A 24660-nucleotide genomic window follows, 5' to 3' on the forward strand; every position below is an offset into this window, starting at 1 on the left:
TTTTGTTGGTTGGACTCGCTGATTTCAAAGGTCCCTTCCAACCAAAATATTCTGTGATTCTGTAAAGCCCCCCCCCCCAGTGCCACCCTCTGCCCTGGGCAGGGACACCTCCCACCACACCAGGCTGCTCCAAGCCCCCTCCAACCTGGCCTTGAACCCCTCCAGGGATGGGGCAGCCACAGCTTCTCTGGGCAACCTGGGCCAGGCTCTCACCACCCTCACAGCAAAGAAGTTCTTCCCCACATCTCAGCTCAATCTCCCCTCTTTCAGTGTCAAACCCTTCCCCCTCCTCCTATGGCTCCCCTCCCTGATCCAGAGTCCCTCCCCAGCTTTCCTGGAGCCTCTTGAGGGACTGGAAGGGGCTCAAAGGTCACCCCGGAGCCTTCTCTTCTCCAGGCTGAACCCCCCCAACTCTCTCAGCCTGTCCTCACAGCAGAGGGGCTCCAGCCCTCTGAAGCTCTACAGAAGACACTCCTCAAGTAAAACAGTCCAGGAAAGCAAGTCACAAAAACAGGCTAGGGGACGACTTTCAGAAGCTGCACCTTCTCCTACTGATCAAGACAGGCCACGATTCAGGTGCCTTAAAGCAGAAAAGCAACACCATTTTAAGAGATGACCTTGCCGGCTGCTGCAAGCCTGATGTGTGCAATTCTAAATCTGAGACTCTCTCCCATAAGATCTGAAGTATTTTGCCACTTAAAAAGCCAAGTAAAATAGGCATTTCTTCTATTTGAAATGTCAAACGTTTAAAAGCAGCACAGCACAACGATCAAAGAATAAAACTATTTATAAGTCTCTTTCATGTGCTCATGGAAATGGTTTGACAAGCTAATAAAGTAGAGAACTAGCACATCAGAGCAATTGTTTGCAACTTTCTCATTCTCCAGACTCTTTCAGAAGTTCTGCATATGCAGATTTCTACCCATTAGATGTGACACTCTCCACGGGCCTATTAGAAATAATCCAATGCCTAAAGAGGCACTCAGAATACAGACTGAAATCTTATGTTGAGGACTACTAATGTCCCTGCTGCCCCCTTTCCCCCCCCCCCAACGGAGTTTCAAACTGTCACTACTTTCACAAGCAGGTCTAAGAATCTATTTTACAGATTCTTTTCCATCTTGGCATCCTGTGAATGAATCAGCAGGTTTAGACAGCCAATGTGAACAGATTTTAAACTTACCACCCAGCAGGCATTCCCCAGGTCAGCTATCTTCACTTTGAGCTTATCTGCATTCTTGGGCTCAAGAGGATTAAGAAGGAAATTCCCAGCAGTCGATTTTCCTAGAGGCAACACAGACAACAGCTGATTAAAGCCACATGGACACTGTCACCATCTGTCACCCAAATCCTGCAGCCTTCTCCCCTACCCAGGAAGGGGTTTACTCATGGACTTTTCCCTCCCTGAAGACTAGATATAAAAATGAGCATCAGTCTGCTCTATGATCAAAAGAGCCACATGGAATCACGGAATTGTCAGAGTTGGAAGGGACCTCTAGAGACCATCTAGTCCAACTCTCCTGCTGAAGCAGGGTTGCCCAGAGCACATCACTCAGGACTGCATCCAGGCAGGGCATGAAGATCTCCAGAGAAAGGGACTCCACACCCTCCCTGGGCAGCCTGTTCCAGGGCTCTGCCACCCTCACTGGAAAGTTTTTTCTCACATTTGAATGGAACTTCCTACGTTCCAGCTTGAGCCCGTTGCCCCTCATCCTGTCACTGGGAACCACTGAGAAGAGTCCGGCTCCATCATCCTTCAACCCACCTTTTAGATACTTGGAAGCATTGATAAGGTCTCCCCTCAGCCTTCTCTTCTCCAGGCTAAAGAGCCCCAGCTCTCCCAGCCTTTCCTCACAAGGGAGATGCTCCGATCCCTCCATCATCTTAGTTGCCCCATGCTGGACTCTCTCCAGTAGTTCCCTGTCTCTCTTGAACTGGGGAGCCCAGAACTGGACACAGTATTCCAGTTGTGGCCTCCCCAGTGCAGAGTAGAGGGGGAGAATGACCTCCCTCGACCTACTGGCCACACTCTTCCTTACGCTGCACAGGATTCCATTGGCCCTCTTGGCGACAAGGGCACATTGCTGGCTCATGGATAATTTACCATCTCCCAGGACCCTCAGATCCTTCTCCTTAGAGACCATTAGACCCAACTGGTATCACAAAGCAGAACTAAGAACATGCAAGAGTGACACTTTGCCAGAATTATATACACAGCCTTAAAAAGTCTATCTAGATCTAGACAGGCTTTTGCAATAAGGGCACTGCCAGAAACAAAACCAGCCTCTCAACCCTTAAATCTTCCTAAATCTCTGAAGGATAGTCCACATGTTATAGGCACCTTTTTGCCATAGCCATCACTCACTGCTGCAAGAGACAGTCACAAGAGCTGAAGTATCTTTGGCAAAAACCTCAGTGACACAGTGGAGAGCAAAAATATTACGTCCCTAAACTACATCCAGCTGTAGCTCTAAAGCAGTTTGGGAGAGAGCTGTGAGAAGCAAAATACACCTAAGGAATCTAGCAGGGCATCCAGCTACATGCAGTTCAAGTTTCAAAATCTTAGGTTTTTTCCCCTGAAACAAATCATATTTAAACAAATGCATTAAAGAGGTGTTTTTTTTTTTTCCTATGCTCTATAAGCTTTGTTTCTGTCAGGCTGCATTTCTAGTTCCAGAAAAACATTTACTCATCTCAGGTAACTGAGAGGAGTCACCTGTGCTCCATTTTAAGAGCAAAACCATCAGAACACACTGAACAGTACTTATTCCATAATTTAACAATCAGTGACAAGTAAATTTCGGACTATAAATGAAAGTCACATAAGTAACACCTGATACAAAGGGGGGAGAATGTCCCTATGCTGGAAAACAAATGTATGAGTTATATTTTTAAAGTGGGAATAGTTATGCATTTAATAGTCTGAAGTACAACAACTAGAAGCTACAAACAGCAAATACCACAGAAAAGAACTGTCATGTTAATTAGTCCTGGGAGAAAAAGGCTCCAACAGGTGGTTCGGATCCCTTCAGCCCACAAAATGGAGGTTTCTATAACACTCGAAGTGATGTAACACAACTCTCCCAGACCAAGGAGAAAGGAGCCCTTTCTCACAGGGTTCCTCTTATACCTTTGTTGTCTGAGGGGCCGTTATTCTCATTCTCGTCCTCTGAAGGTAGCTCTGTCTGGATGCTTTCTTGCAAGTGGTTGATCTCCTGCTCATTGAACGAGCGCTCCTCGTTGGACGTGGGCTGACACACCATGGAATCCTCTGAAACCAAGGGTGCGAATGAGACCGACATTCCCTCTTGGGGCCTGTTCTCCGAGTCGCCGTTACGCTGACTGTAATTACAACTATGGAAGTTCTCCTTCGGGTGAGGGTGATCGCCACAGTCATTGGCATTATGAAGGTCATCCTCAAGTCGCACAGACCCTTGGTTGCCGGAGTCTGGGAAGTCCGTCATTTGTATCACTCCATTGCAATTTATTTCCGTTACACATTTTTCCACGTTGCTTTCCATTAGAATCGATTGCTCTTGTACAGCGGCTTCAGCTGAAAGAGAGGAAAAGGAGAAGATAGATTCTATCTAATCAAAGTAATAGACGAAGCTGTTCTAGGGAGTCCTCAGAAGTAGGAAGTTCTCTGCATATCTTGTGTTCTCCTAAACCTACAGGACTTAGTATTTTTCCCCCTGAAACAAATCATATTTAAACAAAAGCATTAAAGAGGTTTTTTCCCTGCACTGTATAAGCTTTGTTTCCATCAGGCTGCATTTCTAGTTCTGGGAAAACATTCACTCAAGTAACTGAGAGGAGTTACCTGTGCTCCATTTTAAGAGCAAAACCATCAGAACAGACTGAACAGTAGTTATCCCCTAATTTAACAGCCAGTGACAATTTGCAGACTCACATTTCTGACTATAAATGAAAATGACATAAGCAACACCTGAGACAAAGGAGGGGACATCCCTATGCTGGAAAACAGGTGTATTGGTATTTTTTTAGAAGTGGGAATAGTTATGCTTTTGATAGGCTAAAGTACAACTACAACTGGAAGCACCACAGTCATTCATTAACTCAATCTGTAACAGGGTATTTTCTAGTCTCTTTAGATGAGTAAAACGCAACGCAAACAGGCTAAATAACAATGGTCACCTCTGCTGAAGATGCTCCCTCTGCTCAGCATGAGTGACAGGACAATACTGTGCTACTTCAGCAATATTTTAGGTCCATACCTGGCTTTTTACTGACGTTTTCCTCTGGTGGACTAACTTTTATGAGCATTTCTAGGGGGCTCTGAGCTTCTTCCTCCTCTTCAGGCTGATTCTGCCCAGGGCTTGCTTCCTTCTCCATTTCCTCTATCTCTTGCATTCGCTTCTCTAACAACTCGGCCTGTCGTTTCTGCTTCTTTTTCAACTTCTTTTTCTTATTCTTTGACATTTTGTCAGCCTACACAGAAGCAGGGAAATTGGACTTAGCATTTCATATTTCAGTAACCTAAAATGCGTCAAGTTTTAATTTATTTTTGAGCTGAAGAAGCAGTCTGGGCTGAAAACTCTGGAGATGGTTCTTCGCCCCCCAAATAAAAAGCAGATATTAAGGTTTTTGGAGCAGTTGCCTGAGGCTCTTGTCAGTGCATTTCTGTCCTGACCTAAGCAGCCAACAGAATTCTCCAAAGGAGGGATCTCAGACTCCACAGACAAGAGTCACCTTCACAACAGACCCTGACACCACCAAAAAGACTACTAGTCCCGGTTGTCACAGAATCACAGACTGATATGGGGTTGGAAGGGACCTCTGGAGGTCATCCAGTCCAACCCCCTGCCAGAGCAGGTCCACCCAGAGCAGGTCCCACAGGAACGTGTCCAGGCAGGGTCTGAATGTCTCCAGAGACAGAGACTCCACCACCTCTCTGGGCAGCCTCTTCCAGGGCTCTGCCACCCTCAAAGTGAAGAAGTTCCTCCTCATGTTTAGGTGGAACTTCTTATGTTCAAGTTTGTGCCCATTTCCTCTTGTCCTGTCACTGGGCACCACTGAAAAAAGACTGGCCCCATCCTCCCGACACCCACCCTTTAAGTATTTATAGGCGTTGATCAGATCCCCCCTCAGCCTTCTCTTCTCCAGACTAAAAAGACCCAAGTCCCTCAGCCTTTCCCCGTAAGAGAGAGATGCTCCAGGCCCCTCATCATCTTTGTAGCCCTATGTGGTCCATGAGCCAACACCACTCATGTCTCCAGGACAGCACTGAACCTGGTGACTGTCTCTATGACAAACACAAATCACGCTTTTCCTTCTGCTATAAGGCTGCTTTCCCTTAATGCTGACGGCATTATGAAATAAGGCAGTGGATGCTCTCAGTAGATGGCTACTTACACGTGGAAGCAAATCACACTTACTGGTTTTGGCTGTGGCGCAGTGCTCACTGAAATGGAAAGGAAGATGAGTAAATTACTAAGTTTATATTCCAAAACTGCAACTCCATTCTTAAGGTAAGCTTTCTCCTATGTGGTTTGGTAACAACATTTTAAAGACAGCAGCAAATGTTATTTTGGAGGCTTATTTCTCTACAAAAAGTACAGTAAGAATTAAAAAAAAAAAAAAAAAGATAAAAACATTAAATGAGTAAATGCATAATTAAAATTCCAGATCATAGACTTGCTTGACTGATATCAAAAACTTAAACTTCCTGTCATGCAGCTTCATTTATTGCATGTATTATGCATCTTACTGAAAAGAAAATGCAAAGCAAAACATTAAAATATCAAAGTTAAGGGAGTTTCCCTAGGCTAATGCTACAACGGGCTCAGTTAAACGTTGGTGTTGTGAGACAACGACTGACAGAGCCCTTCATGAAATGCATTTCCAGCATAATGGAATGAAAGGAAAGAAATTTTTGAAGAAAACGTTAGAAGCACCTCACCACATTTGAACTCCAGCACTATTTTGAGTGCGTTAGCATCTATGCAGTGTGTGTTCTACAAGACTGAGCGCCCTACAGCTTCATTGAGACCAGACCAGCTGCATTAAAAGCAGACACCAGCACACACGTATCCTCCCTTCATTTTTCTTACACAAACCACTGCCTCCCTGATCATCTTTGAGTTACAACTTATTACTAACTTCACAATTTAGTTGACTTTTCAGAGGTTACTTGCATTAATACAGAATCACAGAATGATATGCAGTTGGAAGGGACCTCCGGAGATCATCTAGTCCAACCCTCTGCCAGAGCAGGGTCACCCAGAGCAGGTCCCACAGGAACGTGTCCACGAGGGTTTTGAATGTCTCCGGAGAAGGAGACTCCACAACCCCTGTGGGCAGCCCGTTCCAGGTCTCACGTTTAGGTGGAACTTCCCACGTTCAAGTTTGTGCCCATTCCCTCTTGTCCTGTCACTGGGCACCACTGAAAAAAAGACTGGCCCCATCCTCCTGACACCCACCCTTTAAGTATTTATAGGTGTTGATCAGATCCCCCCTCAGCCTTCTCTTCTCCAGACTAAAAAAAGACCCAAGTCCCTCAGCCTTTCCTCATCAGAGAGATGCTCCAGGCCCCTCATCATCTTTGTAGCCCTCTGCTGTACCCTCTCCAGCAGTTCCCTGTCCTTCTGGAACTGGGGAGCCCAGAACTGGGCACAGTGCTCCAAGTGGGGCCTCACCAGGGCAGAGCAGAGGGGGTGGATGACCTCCCAAGTGAGAGGAGACATCTTCCTGAGTGAGATCAGGTATGATTTGGGGGGTGGGGCAGAAATAGCATCAATTTTCAGGAAAAAAACCACACCTGCAGAGCCAGATGGTGGGGGAGCCCCCGATCTCTGCCACTCTGTGGCTTCCGCAGCCAGCCTGCGGATATACTGGTCGTTAACACACAGGAGAATGTTCTCAGGTTTGATATCTGTATGAATGATTCGACATTTCGTGTGCAAGTAATCCAGACCCTGAAGAACCTGTGGACAGGAGAGAAGGAAACCCAACATTAGAAAAAGCAAAGAATGAGCACAGTGAAAATGCAAAGCTGAAGTTGTCTACGATGACCAATGAAGGACTTCTGTGTTGAGAATACTCCAGATTAGCTCTAATGCGATCAGTCATTACTACTCAGTTGCAGATAATATAGATTTGCACACAGCTTTTAGCTATAAACTTAAAATACTCTCTTTACCCTCAACACTTACCACAGTTGAAAATCTAATTTTAATACCCTGCAATAAAATCACGCTTTCCTCCTCCCCTCCACCTCACATGTAGAAAGATGTTTCTTCTTAGGCAACCACCCAGTAGGAAGAACAGGTTTCTCTTGCTCTTCCCACCACTAAGCACTGTACTTACTGTGAAAGTTTTAAAAGAAATACTTGCACTTACAAGGAATAACCAGGGTTAGAAGAGGGTAAAAGCAAAGCTGGCCTCCCATAGCGGTTTACATGTCAGAAAATAAATATCCGTAGCAGAAGGCTTTTGCAGCAGAGAAAGGAAACACTAACATCAGTGATTTTTAACTTTTGTTTTGTTGGATCTGAGAAAGATTAATGAAAGAATTCTCGCTGGGTCAAGGGGACCAGTGCAGTCAGAACTGGAACTTACCTGCTTGATGATCTTTTTGACACAAGGGAGTGGAAGCCCCTGATAATTTGACTTGATGATCCACTTGAGGAGATGATGCCCCAGAACTTCAAACACCATACAGATATCTGGAACTTGGTCAAGGAAAGAGATGGACAACCTGACCCGAGGACTGAAGATCAAAAGAAATCCATACCAGTAAAGTGTTTTATATTAAAGAACCCTCATCCTTCTTGCACAGCTTAGGGAAGCTGCCTCCCTTAACAGCCCCATCCCATCCTACACATCACTGCTGTCATCTAAAGCCTGAAATACAAAGAGATGGAGTTGGTTGGGATAATGGTCCGAAGGCAGCAGTAGCAAACTCCTGCTTTGGGTGGAAGCCATTACACAAGCAAGCGTGCATTAGTATTTCCTGTGAGTATTGAGACAGCTTCCAGCCAACAGTGTATGTTTTGGAACAGCCTTAGCTCTTGCCTCAGGCAAAACTCGATGCCAGATCTCTATGTACCAGCATTACCTGAAAAGATAACAAAATTTCCATTTCATAAGTCATCTTCAGAACAATTAAGGTACTTTCTCCGCCCTCCCTTGCCTCTTTACCAGCAAAACAAACTTTTGACAAGCCTGGACCTCAACAGTATTTACATTATCTGCTTTTTGTCTGTAAGATCTTAATAGCTACAGCCACTCTAGTGACATACACTGAATTGTGCCTTTGCTTTAGAAGCCAGACTTCTAGGAGTTTATTAGGCTGCTTTTCTTCTACACTGGCAGAAAGCATGAATACATTTCACAAGAGTGAAAGAAACACAAGATCAAGTCAACATTTACTCAGTGCTAGGTACTGGAAAAAAGTTCACAGAAAAAATCCATTACGGGGCTACTGTTTGTTTAGAAGTGTTAGAACATTTATGATCTACAGCTCAATTCTCTCAAGCAGCCCCGTAATTCTCACTGAAATAAAGTCCGAGGTACTGCAAAGCAGAAACAGACACCAAAGTGCAACTTTTAAGTTTTAAAGGTGCATTACTAGGACTTGCCACAAATCACTGCCCTATTAGAAGGCTGTTCACAGAACTACAGGGGATTTCCAAAGCAATACACTTTAAACATCTTAACAACGTTGATAAAGTCTGTGCTTCCGTAACTAGAAAACTACCTTATTATCAACTTACAGACTGCATGGGTTTGCTCTTTTTAATTACCATTCTTAACATTTTGTCCTGCTTTCCTTCAATAAAGGGTTATTACCAGGCTGCTTGCAAAATTGAGGGGTTGAGAGAGACGGGCTCTTACCCCAAGGTACCTCGGACACGAAGCTATTCAGTGCTGATGACACACCAGACGCAGCCACCCCATCTCCGGGTGATGTTCCCAGCCTGACTCAGCAGAGCTGACTCCACAATTTAGACATATTACATCATGCTGAACGATCATTCTGGATCTAAGGCAGTTTTGAGGCAGACGATTCTGCAGCAGGTCCCTCGGGCAGCGAAGGAGATGCCTGGGCTTTGCTCCCCAGCCCTGACACGGCAGCTCCCCAGTAAACACCCAGCTTTGTGCAATTCTCTGCCTTTATTTCCCAAAAGGATACGGGAACCATTCACTCCTGAAATCTTGAAGTCATCTAATAACTGAACAACTCTCTCTTTGCTAGGATCATTTGGATCACTGTTGCGGACCTGCAGAGAGAAAGAGCATTAATTTCATGTTCCTTGAGGTAATTACTAGGCAAGAATATACGTTTGAAGTCAGATCTACTGCACTACTGTTCAGTTCCTACCCAATTCTTTGCAGCTAGACGACCAGAAATATCAAGCATGCGACTAATGTGAACTCCCCAACATGAATTTTAGAAAAATAATTAATAAAACGGATCCCCACTCTCTGCTACTCACCGATTTTAGCAACTTGATCTCATCCAGTGCTGTTTCTGTATAGTGCTCCGCACTCTTCACCACCTTCATTGCCACAAATCTCCTCCCTCTACGCACACACAGTAAGGAAATTGGAGATGGTTAACACTCATACAAAGAACTTACTCTCCAGGATTATCCTAATTCTTTTGCATATAAGAGAGCTACGTATTTAAAGCATCGCAGAAAAATGAGGTCTAAGCACTCTCATGATGATTGTCTTTGGGTCTCTTTTTATAAAGCACCCATGTTAGTCATTTCTCATAAAATGAAATAGTAGATCAGAGGCTGCTGAAGACAAGGGCACTCTTTCCAAAGTGGAAACACATGGTTTGTTCTCTTAATTCCCTCCCACATACTCAACATGCACAATATCAAAAGAAACTTCTACGTTAGGATGTGGACAGCTACATTTTGTGCTTTTATCTCAAAGTGAAAAGGTGCTTTCTGATCACGTTAGTGCAATGCTGTACATTCCCACCAGAAACACCAGTTAGAACGGAAGGACTTACTGGATGTCCCAAGCGAGCCACACAGTGGAGAAGTGGCCCCATCCAAGCTTCCGAATCACGTGGTATCGTCCATTAAACAGATCTCCGATTTTCACAAGGTGATAACCACCTAGAAAAACAGTGTGGAGTTTGTGTATCAAGTGATCACACAAGTGCTGAGGAGCAGGTATGCGGAACAAGCATCACAACTTGGGGCAGGCTTATTTGATACGTTTAAAATTTAAATTACATAAACAAATGCAAATGTTTCTCTAATTGGATCTTGCTAGAACAAATATACAGTACATTAAAGGAGGAGCTGTGAACAGCCCTCTAGCTGATTGGAAAGTTTTAATGTAATTGAAGCAGGAGGGCTGACTTTTCCTCCTTTTCAATGTAGGTCATCACTGCAGCGCCACAAAGGGTTAGTTTCTCAGTGAAACCACCTGAAGTCTCCTAGACTTTGGAAAACACATCTTATGGTGTTCAGTAACAGAATTGTACAGCTAAACATCAGCATTGCTTTTGCATGCTCTGTCTCCATAACGGGAGAGTTCTGCACCCAAGATCCCAATGGAGCTCCCCCTGCTACCGCTTTCCTGACTGAAAGGCTCTTCACCATTTAACATCATCACTGAAATTAGGAAATTCTCCTCCCCTAGTATCTCTCAGCTGCTGACTATGCGGGAGCATTCCACGATGGAAGCAAAGCCATGAAAAGCCAGACAAAGACACAAGGGAACTGGCAGAAAACAGAGCGAAGAGAAGAATCTGTAATTGGTAAGGCATAAATTTTTGCCAGAACCTGGAATTCCACCCTAGATTCCAGGCGCTTGCTATTGAGTTGTGGCCAGCAAATACCACCCAGGAAATACATGCTTTGCCAGAAGATTCCTCTCTCTCAATTAACTGGTTGACAAACAAGACATAGAATCACAATCCATTACTTCATTAGCTCAAGCAGCAGAAGTCCCTTTTCTTCACTTAAAGATTTCAGTTACAGCAGTGACAGCCCCACCAGTCACTAACTCACACACTGGCTTTCTTCTTCCCACTCGCTTTACAGCAAACAAAATCCCACAAATATTTGGGTAGCACGCTAAAAGTAACGTAAATGCTTTGAAGTAAAACACTGAAGTGGAAGAAACATTGCAACCCAAGTTCTCTGTGCTATTTCTACTTTGCATTTCTTTTATACACACATATGGCATTTGTTACATGCTCCTCCGTATTCAATAAATACAATAAATAGTATCACAGAAGAATTTATCTCACAAAGTGCATGGAGGTGAGGGGACACATTTAAGCTTCAACTAATTGATCAGTTGAATTTCTATGATCAGTGTTCTGTCTTTTTTTTTTTTTTTAAAGTATTTGCTATGTTAAAAAAACAACCTGCCCCTTTTGCTATCAAATTATATACTGTGGTATTTCCATTTGGTCTGTATTTGCTCAGAGAAACAGCGGAAGACTGTTTTTGCAGACAGAGTTATCTGAAGAATGGATACCAAGATGACAATCTTCAAAAGAAAACAATGAAGAATTTGAAACTCATTTGAAGGATTTTGAAGTGTCCTCTTTCTGATGAAAATCAAGAAGAAATTGAATGTCTACTTGCTTTTACCAATTTGAAAGCCCACTGGCACAGAGGAAAAAGCCAACAGCTTTAAACATGCATTAAAAACAGCTCTCCAACTCAAATCTTTACTGATAACAGAAGGAACCTTGGAGAATAGTTCCTGCATTTCAGGTTAGCTTGAAAAAATGTTATTGTCATCCTGCAGCTTCAAAAAACACTTTAAGTAAGAGGGAGTCTAATTTCTGTACAGTAGATGGGAAATCTTGGGAATTTCCCGATTACAGTGAAAATCTAGTGCCTTAAACAAGCAAGTTCTCACCTTTGCAGTAATCGTTTGGATCCTCTTGTTCATCGTCATCTGATCCCAGGATTTCCTCCTCCTGCTCGGGAAGATCATTCTCGGAATGAGCTGCGGGGCCCCGATGCTGGGGGTCGGGTCTGGAAGAGAACACATCGCACGTCTCGCACGTTACCGCTCAGCTCAGCACCTCTCCTTCCACAGCAGGGACTGCTGATAACGGAGGAGATGCAACATTCAGGCTGCAGAAAAACTATTTTCACATTTAAATGCTTTTACTCCTAAGCTACTGTCAAGGCAGATAGAAACAACTTTTCATATACTAGCAGGAAATACAACTTAATGCCCTAGATTCGCTTTTATAGCGGAACAAAGACAAGGCCAGACAAGATTGCGAGTAAATCTTGGTGTTCCCACCAGAATGTTAGTCTGTTTGAGCTCCTTCTCAGCCTTTCAGTGAGGACTCTTCTAAAGCAAATTTGTATTTTAAGACGTTACCTCACATAAAAACTGAAGGCTTAGATGGTGATGAATGTTATTTTAAAGACTAACATCAATTCGTACTCCTTTGGAAAAAAAAAAACCCAAAACATTAAACCAATGTCTTAGAACTTTTGACCTTTGTCCCTTCCACCTTCAAGATCAAATGAACATTTAACCCTAAAATCCCTAATATTGCCCTCAATTGCTCCTGTTCTCCCGTGGGGGCTGCGTCTCTTCACTGAAGGTCTATAGTTCATTGCAGTCGTCTGAACTCTGGGGAGTGGGAGCGTGCAGAGCAGATGTCCTGCAAACCCTGCCCAGAGCTCGTGATTGCAGAGGGATTGAAATTGGGCATCGAGGTGGTATTTTTTTTTTTCCACGCCTACATTCATAAATAAAAACATTAATTTTTTGTGTTTAACTTCTCCCCAAATGTGCTGCTCCAAGTCCCTGCTTGTGAAGATCACGTTGGCAAAGGCCGCCTCGTCGTTCTTATGCATTTAAGCCGCGTTGGGGTTCCCTGAGCTAAAGGACATTGCTGTGTCCCCGTGCCCCAACTCCTCCCGCACGGCAGCGCCCTGCTACGGCCAAACAGCTCACAAAAAGATAATTCTAAACCAGGTAAGTTAGTTACTTTACAAACCATTACAGGGAACGGTTAATTCTCTACAGAATTTAATCTTCAATATCCTTTCATACAAATTAAACATTTATAATGCAAACAATGCCTATAGACCATTTGCACTGGCAAGATTTAGTGGCAAAATACTGCAGGATATTAACTCTAAGCTTTTTATTTTTTTCTTAGAACTATGGGACTAAAAAAAAGCTGGAGTTGTCCAAGGAGGTGGGCAACAAATTTCTCCACAGCAAACGAGGTACCAGCATGAGATAACATTCTTTACAATGCGCTTCCCTGTCGGTGTGAATTTGTGGAAGTTTCTTGTATGGAAACTATTGTTCCAGTGAAGCAGCAGCTGTAAGTGCTGCCTCCCACCAGGTTATTTCAAATTCCACTGGTTTTCCTCAAAGAAGGAGTAGCTGCTGAGGCTGGTCATGCCAGTGGACAGGGCAATGCCTGTGGGCTTTCAGATGCAGTTTTATAGCTCAGGATGCACAGGATTCCCACTCGGTTGTATCAGGGCTGTACTAACTGATCTTAATCCATAGGACAAATATAATATTACAATTTTAAGAAGTTATACAACAGCATGAATGTTCAGCATTTACCTACTACGCCTGCGCCCTGCTGAGACGTCATACATTAAATATATTACTACATGCTAAAGCTCCGGCCATCTTCAGTATCTACAGAGCGTGAAAAGGAAGAAATGGCCCCTTCCAAGCTGATCACGACTAAACTTAGAATCATAGAATCGTCCAGGTTGGAAGAGACCCTTGGGATCATCGAGTCCAACCATCTACCCTACACTACAAAGTTCTCCCCTATATCATATCCCCCAACACCACATCTAAACGTCTCTTGAACACATCCAGGGATGGTGACTCAGTAGCCATCTGATGATGGCTTGATGGATGATGACTTGTAGCCATCTACAACCTGGAATTGAAGTTCATTAAAGAAAAGAGGAGCTACAAAGGTCCAACCAAACCACTCCACGTTTATTTCAGTTGGTTGTCAGAGCTAGTAAGTCCTGCTGACTTTTTAATTCAGGAACAGATAAGGATCACCGATTAGTGGTCCCGAACCATAAAAGAAGGCAGCCAGACAGTCCATTCCACTGCTGCCAGGCTAATGGGACGTTTATTATCAACCTCTTAGATTGATCCAGCTCAAAAATATTGAGTATTTTAGACTTTTTTCCCTGTAAACCACAGCATTTCAAGCTGGGGGTAGGAAGAAGAAAACTAGGAGGGGAAGGGGGGGAAGTCTTGGAAGTCAAAAAAGCTCCTTTAGAACTGCTGCATTCCTTTGGGGAAAACTGAGCTAGGAATAAAGTCATAGACTATCCCCAAATTAAGAGCAGGTTGCAAAGGCAAGAAAGGGTTATGGGCAGAATGGCTGAAGGGGAGACGGGATGCTCATATATAACAAATCCTATAGACAGGGTAAAGGGAACCAGAACTGGACAGAAAGGAGAATTTCAGCCCAGTAGCCACACCCACAGCGTAAATAATCAAGAGTAATTCTCCCCAGTGCTGTTTCAAGACATTTCACTTTTGTAACCGTGCAAGATGTAAGGGATTGGATCGGATACAAAAGAAAATTCATCTTAAGAACCGCTGATGCAGACAGAAACATCGTGCCATTCCGCAGTCCCGATGCTCCTCAATAATAGTAATTTCATGCATCAAGGAAGAAGTTACTGGAAGCAATAAAGCCCATTCTCCGGGAAGGTTTCTCCTAAAAACGGGGCTGAGGAATCCTGCTGTGATGGCCTTGCGCACGACACACCCCACAGTCTGCAGCCCAGTCTGTCCCGGGGACCCAAAACCATTTCACTCCTACATTATAATCTACTACACCAATTAATGCGATAGTGAGCCCTATTCAGGTCACAGACATTTCTACACTGCTATTTCCTTTATGAGATCACCTCCAAAACACAGCTCATTCCTCTGCCTTCCTGCCAAAATTCATTAGATGTTATTACATCCCACCACCTTCTTTCCCCAGAGCGACCACGTCAACTGCAGATACGGATTGAGAGAGGCTTAATCAGGGCAAAATATGGATTAATACCAAAAAAAAAAGAAAAAAAAGACTGATACGCAAACCCACAACCCTCATCTGTCTGCTTCGCTCACAGAGACAGCGCTCTAAAAGGCACAAAAGGCTGCTAAAGACAGCAGAAAAATCCATACTCGGTATTTAAAGGTGACAGCCCCAACAGCTGTCTGCAACATTGCAAAATGCAGATAAAATATTAAGAGAGCCTAGGAAAGATGGTTAATAGTTTACGCAAAAAAAAAAAAATAATATAAATATCAAGTGTTCTAGGGTACTTTTGTTTTATAGCCACCTCTCTTCCACTTAAGAACACCTTGATCACCTTTTACTTTTGCTCTCTCAATGTGCTAATTAATCATCAGAATTACCTGGATTTGCAGGGTCTCTCTGCAACTATACAGGATTATTTTACTTAAGGAAAACAACGTGGAATAGCAATACTAAGGCAAAACACTGGATCTTTTACAGAATTTGTGTGAATCCATATCTGGACACCCTCCCAAAAGTCCTTACTCTCTCAGGAATGCCCGAAGAACTGCAAATTCATGAGATAAAAGGAATTAAAGGGGATAACCTACCTGCAGGAAGCACGGCCTCCCATTGATAAAGCTATTCCTGAAGACAGCCCAACCGTTTTCGAAAGAGCCATGTAAAATCAGCCGGCACGGTGTCGGGGAGGCGGGGGGGACATCGGAGGGGCTGGTTCTCCGGGAAGGCAGCGCAGCTTTGTGCGGGGAGCGAGGAAGAGGAGGGCTCTGCCTCCTCCACCACCTAGTGCAGAGGCGCAGCACTGCATTGCAGGTACGGGGCCTCGCAGCAAGGGCTGCTCCCGCTCCTCTCCCTGCCAATTCAGGCATCTCAGGGGCTGAGCATACATAAACTCATCTCCTTCCTTCCTCTTGATGTCTACCTGCCTCAGTCTTCCCTCTTAATGAAATTAGAAATTCAGGCAGATACTTTGCTCCATCTTCCTGAACGAGCCGGTTTTATTTGCCTATTCAATAAACCACTGGATTCAAAGCTGGGATGAAGACTCAGCTCATGGTAATTTCCAACACTCCAACCCTTTTGATACAGAAATCAGCAAAATCACACAGGGGAGAAAGGGCGTTCAAAGAAAAAAAAAAAAGTGAATTTTCTGAAGTATTTCCAAGCCTCCCCCATCCAGAGTTACAAGAAAAACTTATCCTTTACGCTTAAAAGTAACAACAAAAAAAAAAAAGCAGGAGTCATCAGATCTTCTTTAAGAAGGTGAACTGAGGATTTTTCACAGCAGCAGGCACTTCACATCATCCTCTGACCATGTAAAAGAATTACCAGCTATTTCCTGCGCCTGTTTATCCTGCTGGTTTATGTAAGTGATAGGGGAAACAAGTCAGCAACAACATGACATAGCAAGTACTAATTTAAGAGATTTTCTCTGCTACAGAGGACTCCTCATTAGTAAGACGCTGATGCTGGCTCTGCATTTTTCAACAAAGAAGCTTAAATAAGAGTCAGATTCCTCTGATTGTGTATCTCAAATATTTTCACCCTAAAATCTCACTGGAGTTTGAACAGCCTTTTAACAACCTCTTTGTATTAGAGGAGGTGCCAACAACATGCAAAATTTTCCACTGTAGACAAGATTCTGCTCCAAGTTCACCGAATCCATCGCCCGACAGCTCTGCCCACCCTGCACAGAAGGGACAGTGAGGGTTATTTGCAAGAACTAAGATTTCAGTCACTCACTTGCTCCTTACAAAAGGTCTTCAAAGAGTTTGGAAAACTCTTTTTCCAAAGAGTTTGGAATACACTTTTGCATTTTCTTGCCAGCTGCCCATAAAATCACTTATCCGGTCCACGCACCAAAAATGAAGTAAAAAAAAAAAAAAAGGATGAAGAAGCCTCAATCGCTCAAAGTGTGTTGTTGCAGATTTGCACCGAGGTGGATCCAACAGCATCAGGAGGAGATGGGAGACCATGGCCATGGCTGTTAGCACAGACAACGTGAGGGAAGCGCAGTGCTCTTTGGGCTGTTCTTCGAGTGGCACCAGCACGGGCTCCCTCGCCCTTCTCTAGAAATTAGAGCCATCCCATCAGCCAAGTCTCCACGCAAAGCTTCACCGTCAAAACTCACTACTTGTTTTCTCCGCCCCAATAACCTACATAAAATGCTTGGAGAGAGGTGTTTGGTTCTTTTGGTTGAGAGAGACTTCTTCAAAATTCTGTTTTGTACAGGAAATCGGTACTTTTCCTTGTCCCCAAAACAGCAGAAATACTGTCCATGCTACCCATGTACCTGCTCTGAACTGACACAAAAGCAGGTCCCTTCCACCCTCAAGGACAGATTTAATCTGAATAGCTTTTCAAACCTTTCATCCTTATATATCTGCCAACAAAAGAGATACTCTCCTTCCTCCTCCTCTTCACCTCAGCTTGCGAGTCCCTTAATATCTGCAGAGCTGACACCCGTCTGTAGGAAACCGAAGGCAATTGCTTTCCTAAATGATTTTTAAGACGCCTGCAGCACAATCATTATAAACACTGTCATTCCTCATTTGCGAGTTCAAATTACACACTTGAAACACCCCCAAACCGAATTAAATTCGGGGAACTTAAGACTAACGATGAATCCAGCTCATGCTGTAGGAGAGGCAGATAAAAGTACCATAACACACGCTAGGACGATCACTTCACCATCCAGCCAACGACTCCCAGGGCTGCACCCCCGCTGCAGCCAGATCTCCCTTCAAGCGCTGTTAAGGGTTCCTTGTTTTCATTTGGGGAAGAGGGGAAAAAAGCTCCATATGGCATGATGAAGAGCCAGGATTTAGAATCCCAGAATGGTTTGGGTGGGAAGGCACCTTAAAGCCCACCCAGTGCCACCCCCTGCCCTGGGCAGGGACACCTCCCACCACACCACGTTGCTCCAAGCCCCCTCCAACCTGGCCTTGAACCCCTCCAGGGATGGGGCAGCCACAGCTTCTCTGGGCAACCTGGGCCAGGCTCTCACCACCCTCACAGCAAAGAATTTCCTCCTGAGATCTCATCTCCATCTCCCCTCTTTCAGTGTCAAACCCTTCCCCCTCCTCCTATGGCTCCCCTCCCTGATCCAGAGTCCCTCCCCAGCTTTCCTGGAGCCTCTTGAGGGACTGGAAGGGGCTCCAAGGTCTCCCTGGAGCCTTCTCTTCTCCAGGCTGAACCCCCCAACTCTCTCAGCCTGTCCTCACAGCAGAGGGGCTCCAGCCCTCCCAGCATCTCCGTGGCCTCCTCTGGCCCCACTCCAACAGCTCCATGTCCTTCCTACGGAGGTTCCAGCCTCCAGGACTGGGAGGCTACTATATTTATATTTAAAATCTCTCTCCCGTATTCACACCCCTGTATCACAAGAATGTCTCTTTAAGGGAAGGGCGCTTGCCAGACCGCAGCTCATCACTGCTCCTTAGTGCCTGTAATTTCAAGATCATGTTAAGGCACATCCAGTCAGAAGGACCGCTTCTGGTGCCAGCCTCCAACACGGGGAGCTGCTGGCAAACCTTGTGTTCTTAAGTGTTTTACCTGTTTAGAGTCAAACTTTCAGTATGAATTCAGGTCTGAAATGATAAAGGCGTTTTCTTGCTTGTATGCACTTCACCTTTCTGCTGAAGTATTTGGGAGAATTATAAATAATACGTTTCAGGGGATTTATAAGTCTATTATTCACATTATTCTGTAACTATATGCAGGTCATTCACTCTCCCACCCCTATTTTTTGGACTAAAGAGCTGGCATTTTCTGCCAGGGGAGCAGATCCACACCACTTGTGGCTGTAGGGCAGCCAGCCCAATACCATTGTCGAGAACTGAAGAGCGCTGGAGAAGGTCTAACATTTAGGTTTGAAAGAAAAGCGCTCAGAGGCACCCAGACACAATTTAGTTTAGTGGATCTGTGGGAGTTCAGTTTGAAGCAAGGTAATAATGAATTTCGGAGGAGAACAGTACTAACACACAAATAACAGAGACAATCGAGTTCCTCGCTCCTGCACCCACTCCCCCACACCAGCACTTAACGAGCTGTTTGTAGAACCGTCTGCTATTCCAGCGATTACAAACCAAGGGACTTCCATGGAAACCAGCAGATCCTCGGTTGTGTCCTGCCACAGTCTGACAATCCCTTCTGTATTTGAATGAAAAAAAATCCCGTGGGTGATGAATTATGAGTCTACCTTTAACTTCTGTTCAAAATACTTACGAAAGATGTAGCCCTGGTATTAGTCATGAAAGACAAGTGAGGAAAACATGATCCAAGACCCTGATCCCAGGCAAATATCTGAAGAAGACAGTTGAGGATGAACCCAAGAGGGCTGTCAGAACTCCAGGGCTCCTCAAAGACAGCAGGAAAGCGATATAAGCAAGACACGCAACAACAAACTGGAAAGTATCACTCTACTAGGAATTTTCTGCTCCCTGGAGTGCTTAGATGGAAAGATTACTGACTTCCTCGTCTCTCTTCATAGCAGTTCTATTGAGGAAGAAGAAAAAAGCCAGGCTTCAATTCATGTCAGGAGTCGGGACAGAAAGTTACAGATAATAAACCAGCTTCTTGAAAATACTGCACGGGAAAAGGGAGAGGAAGCACGACAGTGATCCCGTACCACCTCAGCTCCGTCACTGCCCTCGCTCCAGGAGTAGAGGGAGCCAGAGGAACTACTGAAAGTCCTGTGGAAAAAACCCCTCCCACTCAGTACAGCCTGTAAGAACGGATTAAATAAATTCACCAGCACAGGCAGAATTAGAAGAAGGCACTTCAGACCAGGTACATTTTTCAGAACAAGCCACATGCTGTATGGCTGCTGCTACCTTTGTGGTTATTCATGCTTAACGGTAATAAAACATTCTGCTTTGAGCACAATCGGTTCAACGCCCCTTACGCAGAACCGCTGGGTTTGTGCAGGAGCAGCCCAGCTTCTCCCGAAACAGAAGAGACACCGCTGGAAAAAGACACTGGACTCGATGAGTATTATCCTCCGGGGCTGTCGATGAAATACCCAACTCTACAAATCATACAGACCTGTAGCCCAGTTGTAGTAACACACTTACTTCCTTCATTTCAGAGGAAATGAGCTATAAATGAGCTTTTCGTTGAGTTTCTCGTCTGTTTCTCAAACTGCTTTGAATCTGGATGGGGGTTTTTAGCTTAGTTTTTAAACTCTGGGCCTTAATCTCAGTAGTAACCTAAAGAGTCATTTTTTCCTAGGATGGAGAGAACAGTTTGATCTTCTAAGGGTTTGCAATATACAACGTAGACAGAAAAAAAGCCACAATATTTTACTGGCAATTATGGTCTAACAGTCACAAGTGCCCGATTCCATTACAAATTACCAGAGCCATCGGTAGAGTACATCTATATTTATCTTTTAGTTCAAATAGAAGCTTGTATTTTCAAGCAGAAGCATAGTTTTGAAGTAAATACCAGATCTTTCTCATATATCGGGCTTTCCTTCACATGGTCCAAGTCTCACAGCACAGGAAATTAATCTCTTTCAAAGGAAACCATGCAGGTGGCATGTTCCAACATCACTCCAGCCAGGAATGGACGTTCTGTCCACACCGGAGCTAACTCAAAGCAACATTTCCCTCCAAACAGCACAAGGAGCCTTCAAAAAAACAAGTTTGTGATCTCCCGTTAGCCCGCGCCGAGGCGTTACACGCACACACGTGGCCCGGGCTGTGACCTGCGGAGCGAGAAGCAGCCACCTCGTGGCGATGAAAGGCTGAACCGTTGGGACACCCACGGCTCCTTCCTCCCGCTGCCTTCACCGACACCCCCATCCGACACGACATGGCTCATCCAGCACCACAACACGGGAATTCTGTCTTCAGTTCCCTAAAAGTCACGGAATCACGGAATTGCATAGAGTTGGAAGGAACCTCTAGAGATCATCTAGTCCAACTCCCCTGCTGAAGCAGGATTGCTCAGGGCACATCACTCAGGACAGCATCCAGGAGGGGCTTGAAGATCTCCAGAGAAGGGGACTCCACGACCTCCCTGGGCAGCCTGTTCCAGGGCTCTGGCACCCTCACCGGAAAGAAGTTTTTCCTCATATTTAAATGGAACTTCCCATGTTCCAGCTTGTGCCCGTTGCCCCTCGTCCTGTTGACTGGGAAGCACTGAGAAGAGTCTGGCTCCAAGGAAAAATGAGGAAAAACAGCAGGAGAACTGTTCCCAAGAAGGCTCCCTCACCTTCCTAAGCATCAGGGCAAATATTATGCCTAACACCTAACCAAGACTGGCTACCAATCCCGAACTCCAAAGCTACTAGCAACTGCTTCAAGTTTTTGACAATAAGGCAAAAATAACTCTTTGAACGCACCTCACAACTGTTTATGACGTTTATAGTCTAAGTTATGGAAGTTTTAGGGGAAAAAAAAAAAAAAGCTTGTAAGCCCACCAGTTCTTTTTAAAGACAGGCTTTTCTGAGTGTCTTTGGGAATCAACTGAGTGTTAGTGCCTGGGATGTTCACACCTCACGAAATGATAAAACCACATCCTTCCCAGATCGCTTTCAGCAAGGATATCTCCTGGCAGCAACACGCACTGCAGCAGCCTACGTACCAAACTCCGTATGTTTTATTAGCAACTAAAGCTTTAACATCCTTATTTCCTGACATATTCTTAATATTAAGAAAAAGGCCAAACAGAAACTTGCCTCTCATTTTCTAAAAATAATTTAAAGCCATTTGATTTCTAATTCCTTGGGGTTTTGATGGAAAAGACTGAGATAAGAAGAAACTGAAATCAATGCTTTGCTCGAGGCCACAAAGCAACCCAGTGACAGTCCCCATTAGAACTCAGGATCTCCCTGTATCTGGGATTCGAGTCCCTCCACTCAGGATCTCCCTGTATCTGGGATTCGAGTCCCTCCACTCAGGATCTCCCTGTATCTGGGATTGCTTTGCGTCCCTCCCAGGCGTTCAGCTGTCACTCTCCCTGTCCTTCCTCCCCCTCAGTCCCCAGGGAGATGGGACCTGGGCAAAGGTGCTCTTCCAATTCCACATGGGCAGAGATGGGACCAAGGAGGAGGCTTGACAAGCAGAAGCTTCCTAAGCAAAGATCCAAGACAGCTGGTTTAATGATTCCTCCAGATTATCACAAGATTTGGGGTAGTTTTACTGGAGCAGGAAGACACGGGTACCTCACCTTCCAATTACCAAGGAACTTTCCCTGCTCTCTTTCTGCAGAAGAGGACGGTAGGATAAATGCACTCACTCCATCAGTATCAAATAAAAAACTTTTAAGACACAAAGGATGGGAAGAAATAGGAATATCCTGAATTTGTGGAAAATGAAGAACTTGGGTGACCTTCCTACAAAAAAACCCACTCTTATAGAAGGAACCATAATTAGTATTTACAAGGGTTTTCTGTAAATAACCAGTATTAGGCTCCACTTAAATAACAGCAATTTTAACTACTGAACGATGAAAAAAAGTGGTAACTTTCCAGCTCTGTACTACACACTATCCATTTTGATTATTTTAACCTTTTCAAGTGTTGGGTTTTTTTTTTCTATTTTTAACCAGACTGGGTTGATATGGAAACTTAGAGCAGGTATAGTTGATTTCTCAAGTGAAAAGTATTTTGAATTGCTTTAAATCCCTTTAGAACATTCTCTGCATTTTTAAAATACCCAGAATAAGATAATTCCTAACACCAATCTTAACCTTTTAAAATCAGTTGTTTCATGCTTTTTACTTCCCTTCATACAGGAAAAAAATACATGTGTGTAATTTAACCACCTACCATGGAACATTAGATGTTAAAAGGACATTCCATGTGGTTTCAAGTTTAGATTTTATCGAAAAAGTCTTACAACAACCCAATTAAGCTTATTTTAGAAGCTTTAACTAGAGCAGCTTTGTATTTAAATAGCATAAACGTTGTGGAACTGCACCTAAAGTTAGAGGCTGACACTGGGTTCTTTTTGTTGTACAAAGTAAAGCATCAAGTACGTGCAAGTTTCTTTAATTCCTGAGACGGGATCTAACAAACCTACAGTACCAGAGTTGAAGCGTGTTGTTTAAGACAACAAACACGGGTTTTTTTACAAATTTTGTACAATTTTGTACAAAATTGTCTGCAGCTGGACAAGGAAAAAAAAAAGAAAGTAACAGGTACAGAAGTCAACAATGGATTCTTTGTTCAGAAATTAGGACGCAGATAATTCTATAGAAAGAGGAGAGGTCTTCAAAAATGGTCCTAATGGTATATTCTAGAGATACCAGGAACATCTACATAATGTGGAAACATAACGCACATCTCCCAAGGAGTTTAGTGAATGCCTTTCACCCCTCAGAAGCCCCATCTCAAAACCAACAGGATCTTTGCTGAAGACAAAGTAGACAATTTTTTTAAATCCTTGCGATTTGTCTGAGGAAGTGACTAAGAAAGCGTTACCCTAGGCCTAAAGAAAAACCCCTCCTACTCCCAACCCCTGAAGCCTTACTTATTAAATACCGTCGCTTCCCAGGCACCAGTGAGCATAAAACCTCCCGAGGTACAGGAGATTTGACACAAATAAGCAGCATTTTACACTTGCACACAGAACCGGCTCTAGGATTTGCACCCCCTTTCACTAGAGCAGCACTGAACAGTCTGGTGGGAGCCGCCGTGCAGCGTTTACTCGCTAGCTTTTTAATTTTTATATCCGCGTCCCATGGAAGTTCACCACATCGAAAGGCTTCGCGGAATTCCTGCGGCAGGAAGAGAAGCCACACGGCAGCATCAAAGTTAAAGTGGAAGGAGTAAACAACGCATGGCAGCGTTATGGCAAGATTTAAAGAAAAAAAAAAAAAAAAAAAAAAAAAAAAAGAAGGGGTGAGGGAAGAGTGAAGAGAAGCCGGTTCCTACAGGCAGCTCCGGGGGCTCCAGAGAGGAGACGGGGGGAGAGGGAGGCAGTGACCCCAGCGGGGCCGGGGGAAGGGGCCTGTAAGGACAGGCTCCCGCTTTCCTCCGCTCCCGGCTCCGTAACCGGCTAAAGAAACCACGACGGGGGACGGTGAGAAGCCGTGAAGCCCCGGGGAGAGCGGGGAGGCCAAACGCGCCGCCCCGGGCCACCAAACCCGCCGCCCCGGGCCACCAGCCGGCGCCGGCTGCCCGCCCATACCGCGGAACGTGCCTGCAATTAAACTCGCATTAAATAACTCGTCTGGCCCGAGGGGCCTGCGCGCTCCTCCCCGCCCCGGGAGCGCCGGGCGGCCCCTTCCCCGCCGGGTAACAAAGAGGCGGCGGTGCCGGCGGGAGCCGCCGCCTGAGGGGAGCCGGGGGCCGCACTTACTTCCTCTGGGCCTTGTCCTTCTTGGCTTTGGTCCGCTTCTTCCGGGCCTGCAGCGCCAGCACTGCGGGAGAGAAGGGGGGGGAAGAGAGGCGTGAGGGGCAGGAGGAGGTGTGTGTGGGGAGGGGGTGTCACGGCCCCGGAGGGGGGTGCGGGCCGGGCGCCGCGCTCACCTTTCCGCTCCATGGCCGCCAGCGCCGGGAGCCCCGCGCGCACGCGCGCTGCGCACCCCCGGCCGCGCGCCGGCCGGAGCATGCGCTGCTTGGGCGGCCTCGCGCGCCACCCGGCGGCCCCGGCCTCGGGGCTGGAGCCGGAGCTGGGGCTGGAGCTCGGGCTGGAGCTGGGGCT

The 24660-nt window shown here is 45.1% G+C and overlaps 1 protein-coding gene across 1 annotated transcript in view; it reads right to left on the reverse strand.

The window, feature by feature from the left end:
- Positions 1-24600, reverse strand: part of SRPK1 (SRSF protein kinase 1) — a 32537-nt gene extending 7937 nt beyond the window's left edge. The window contains exons 1-12 of the mRNA XM_074163500.1: positions 24486-24600; positions 24316-24376; positions 11866-11984; positions 9989-10097; positions 9459-9546; positions 9155-9242; positions 7579-7685; positions 6779-6944; positions 5397-5422; positions 4236-4449; positions 3131-3553; positions 1184-1284 (exon numbers count right to left, since the gene is read on the reverse strand). Coding sequence (XP_074019601.1) covers positions 1184-1284; positions 3131-3553; positions 4236-4449; positions 5397-5422; positions 6779-6944; positions 7579-7685; positions 9155-9242; positions 9459-9546; positions 9989-10097; positions 11866-11984; positions 24316-24376; positions 24486-24567 — 1584 coding nt within the window. The 5' untranslated portion in view covers positions 24568-24600. The remainder of the gene's footprint in view (positions 1-1183; positions 1285-3130; positions 3554-4235; positions 4450-5396; positions 5423-6778; positions 6945-7578; positions 7686-9154; positions 9243-9458; positions 9547-9988; positions 10098-11865; positions 11985-24315; positions 24377-24485) is intronic.
- Between the last annotated feature and the right edge of the window lie 60 nt (positions 24601-24660).

The sequence above is a fragment of the Numenius arquata genome, chromosome 24, assembly GCF_964106895.1.
Source record: "Numenius arquata chromosome 24, bNumArq3.hap1.1, whole genome shotgun sequence".
Taxonomy (NCBI): domain Eukaryota; kingdom Metazoa; phylum Chordata; class Aves; order Charadriiformes; family Scolopacidae; genus Numenius; species Numenius arquata.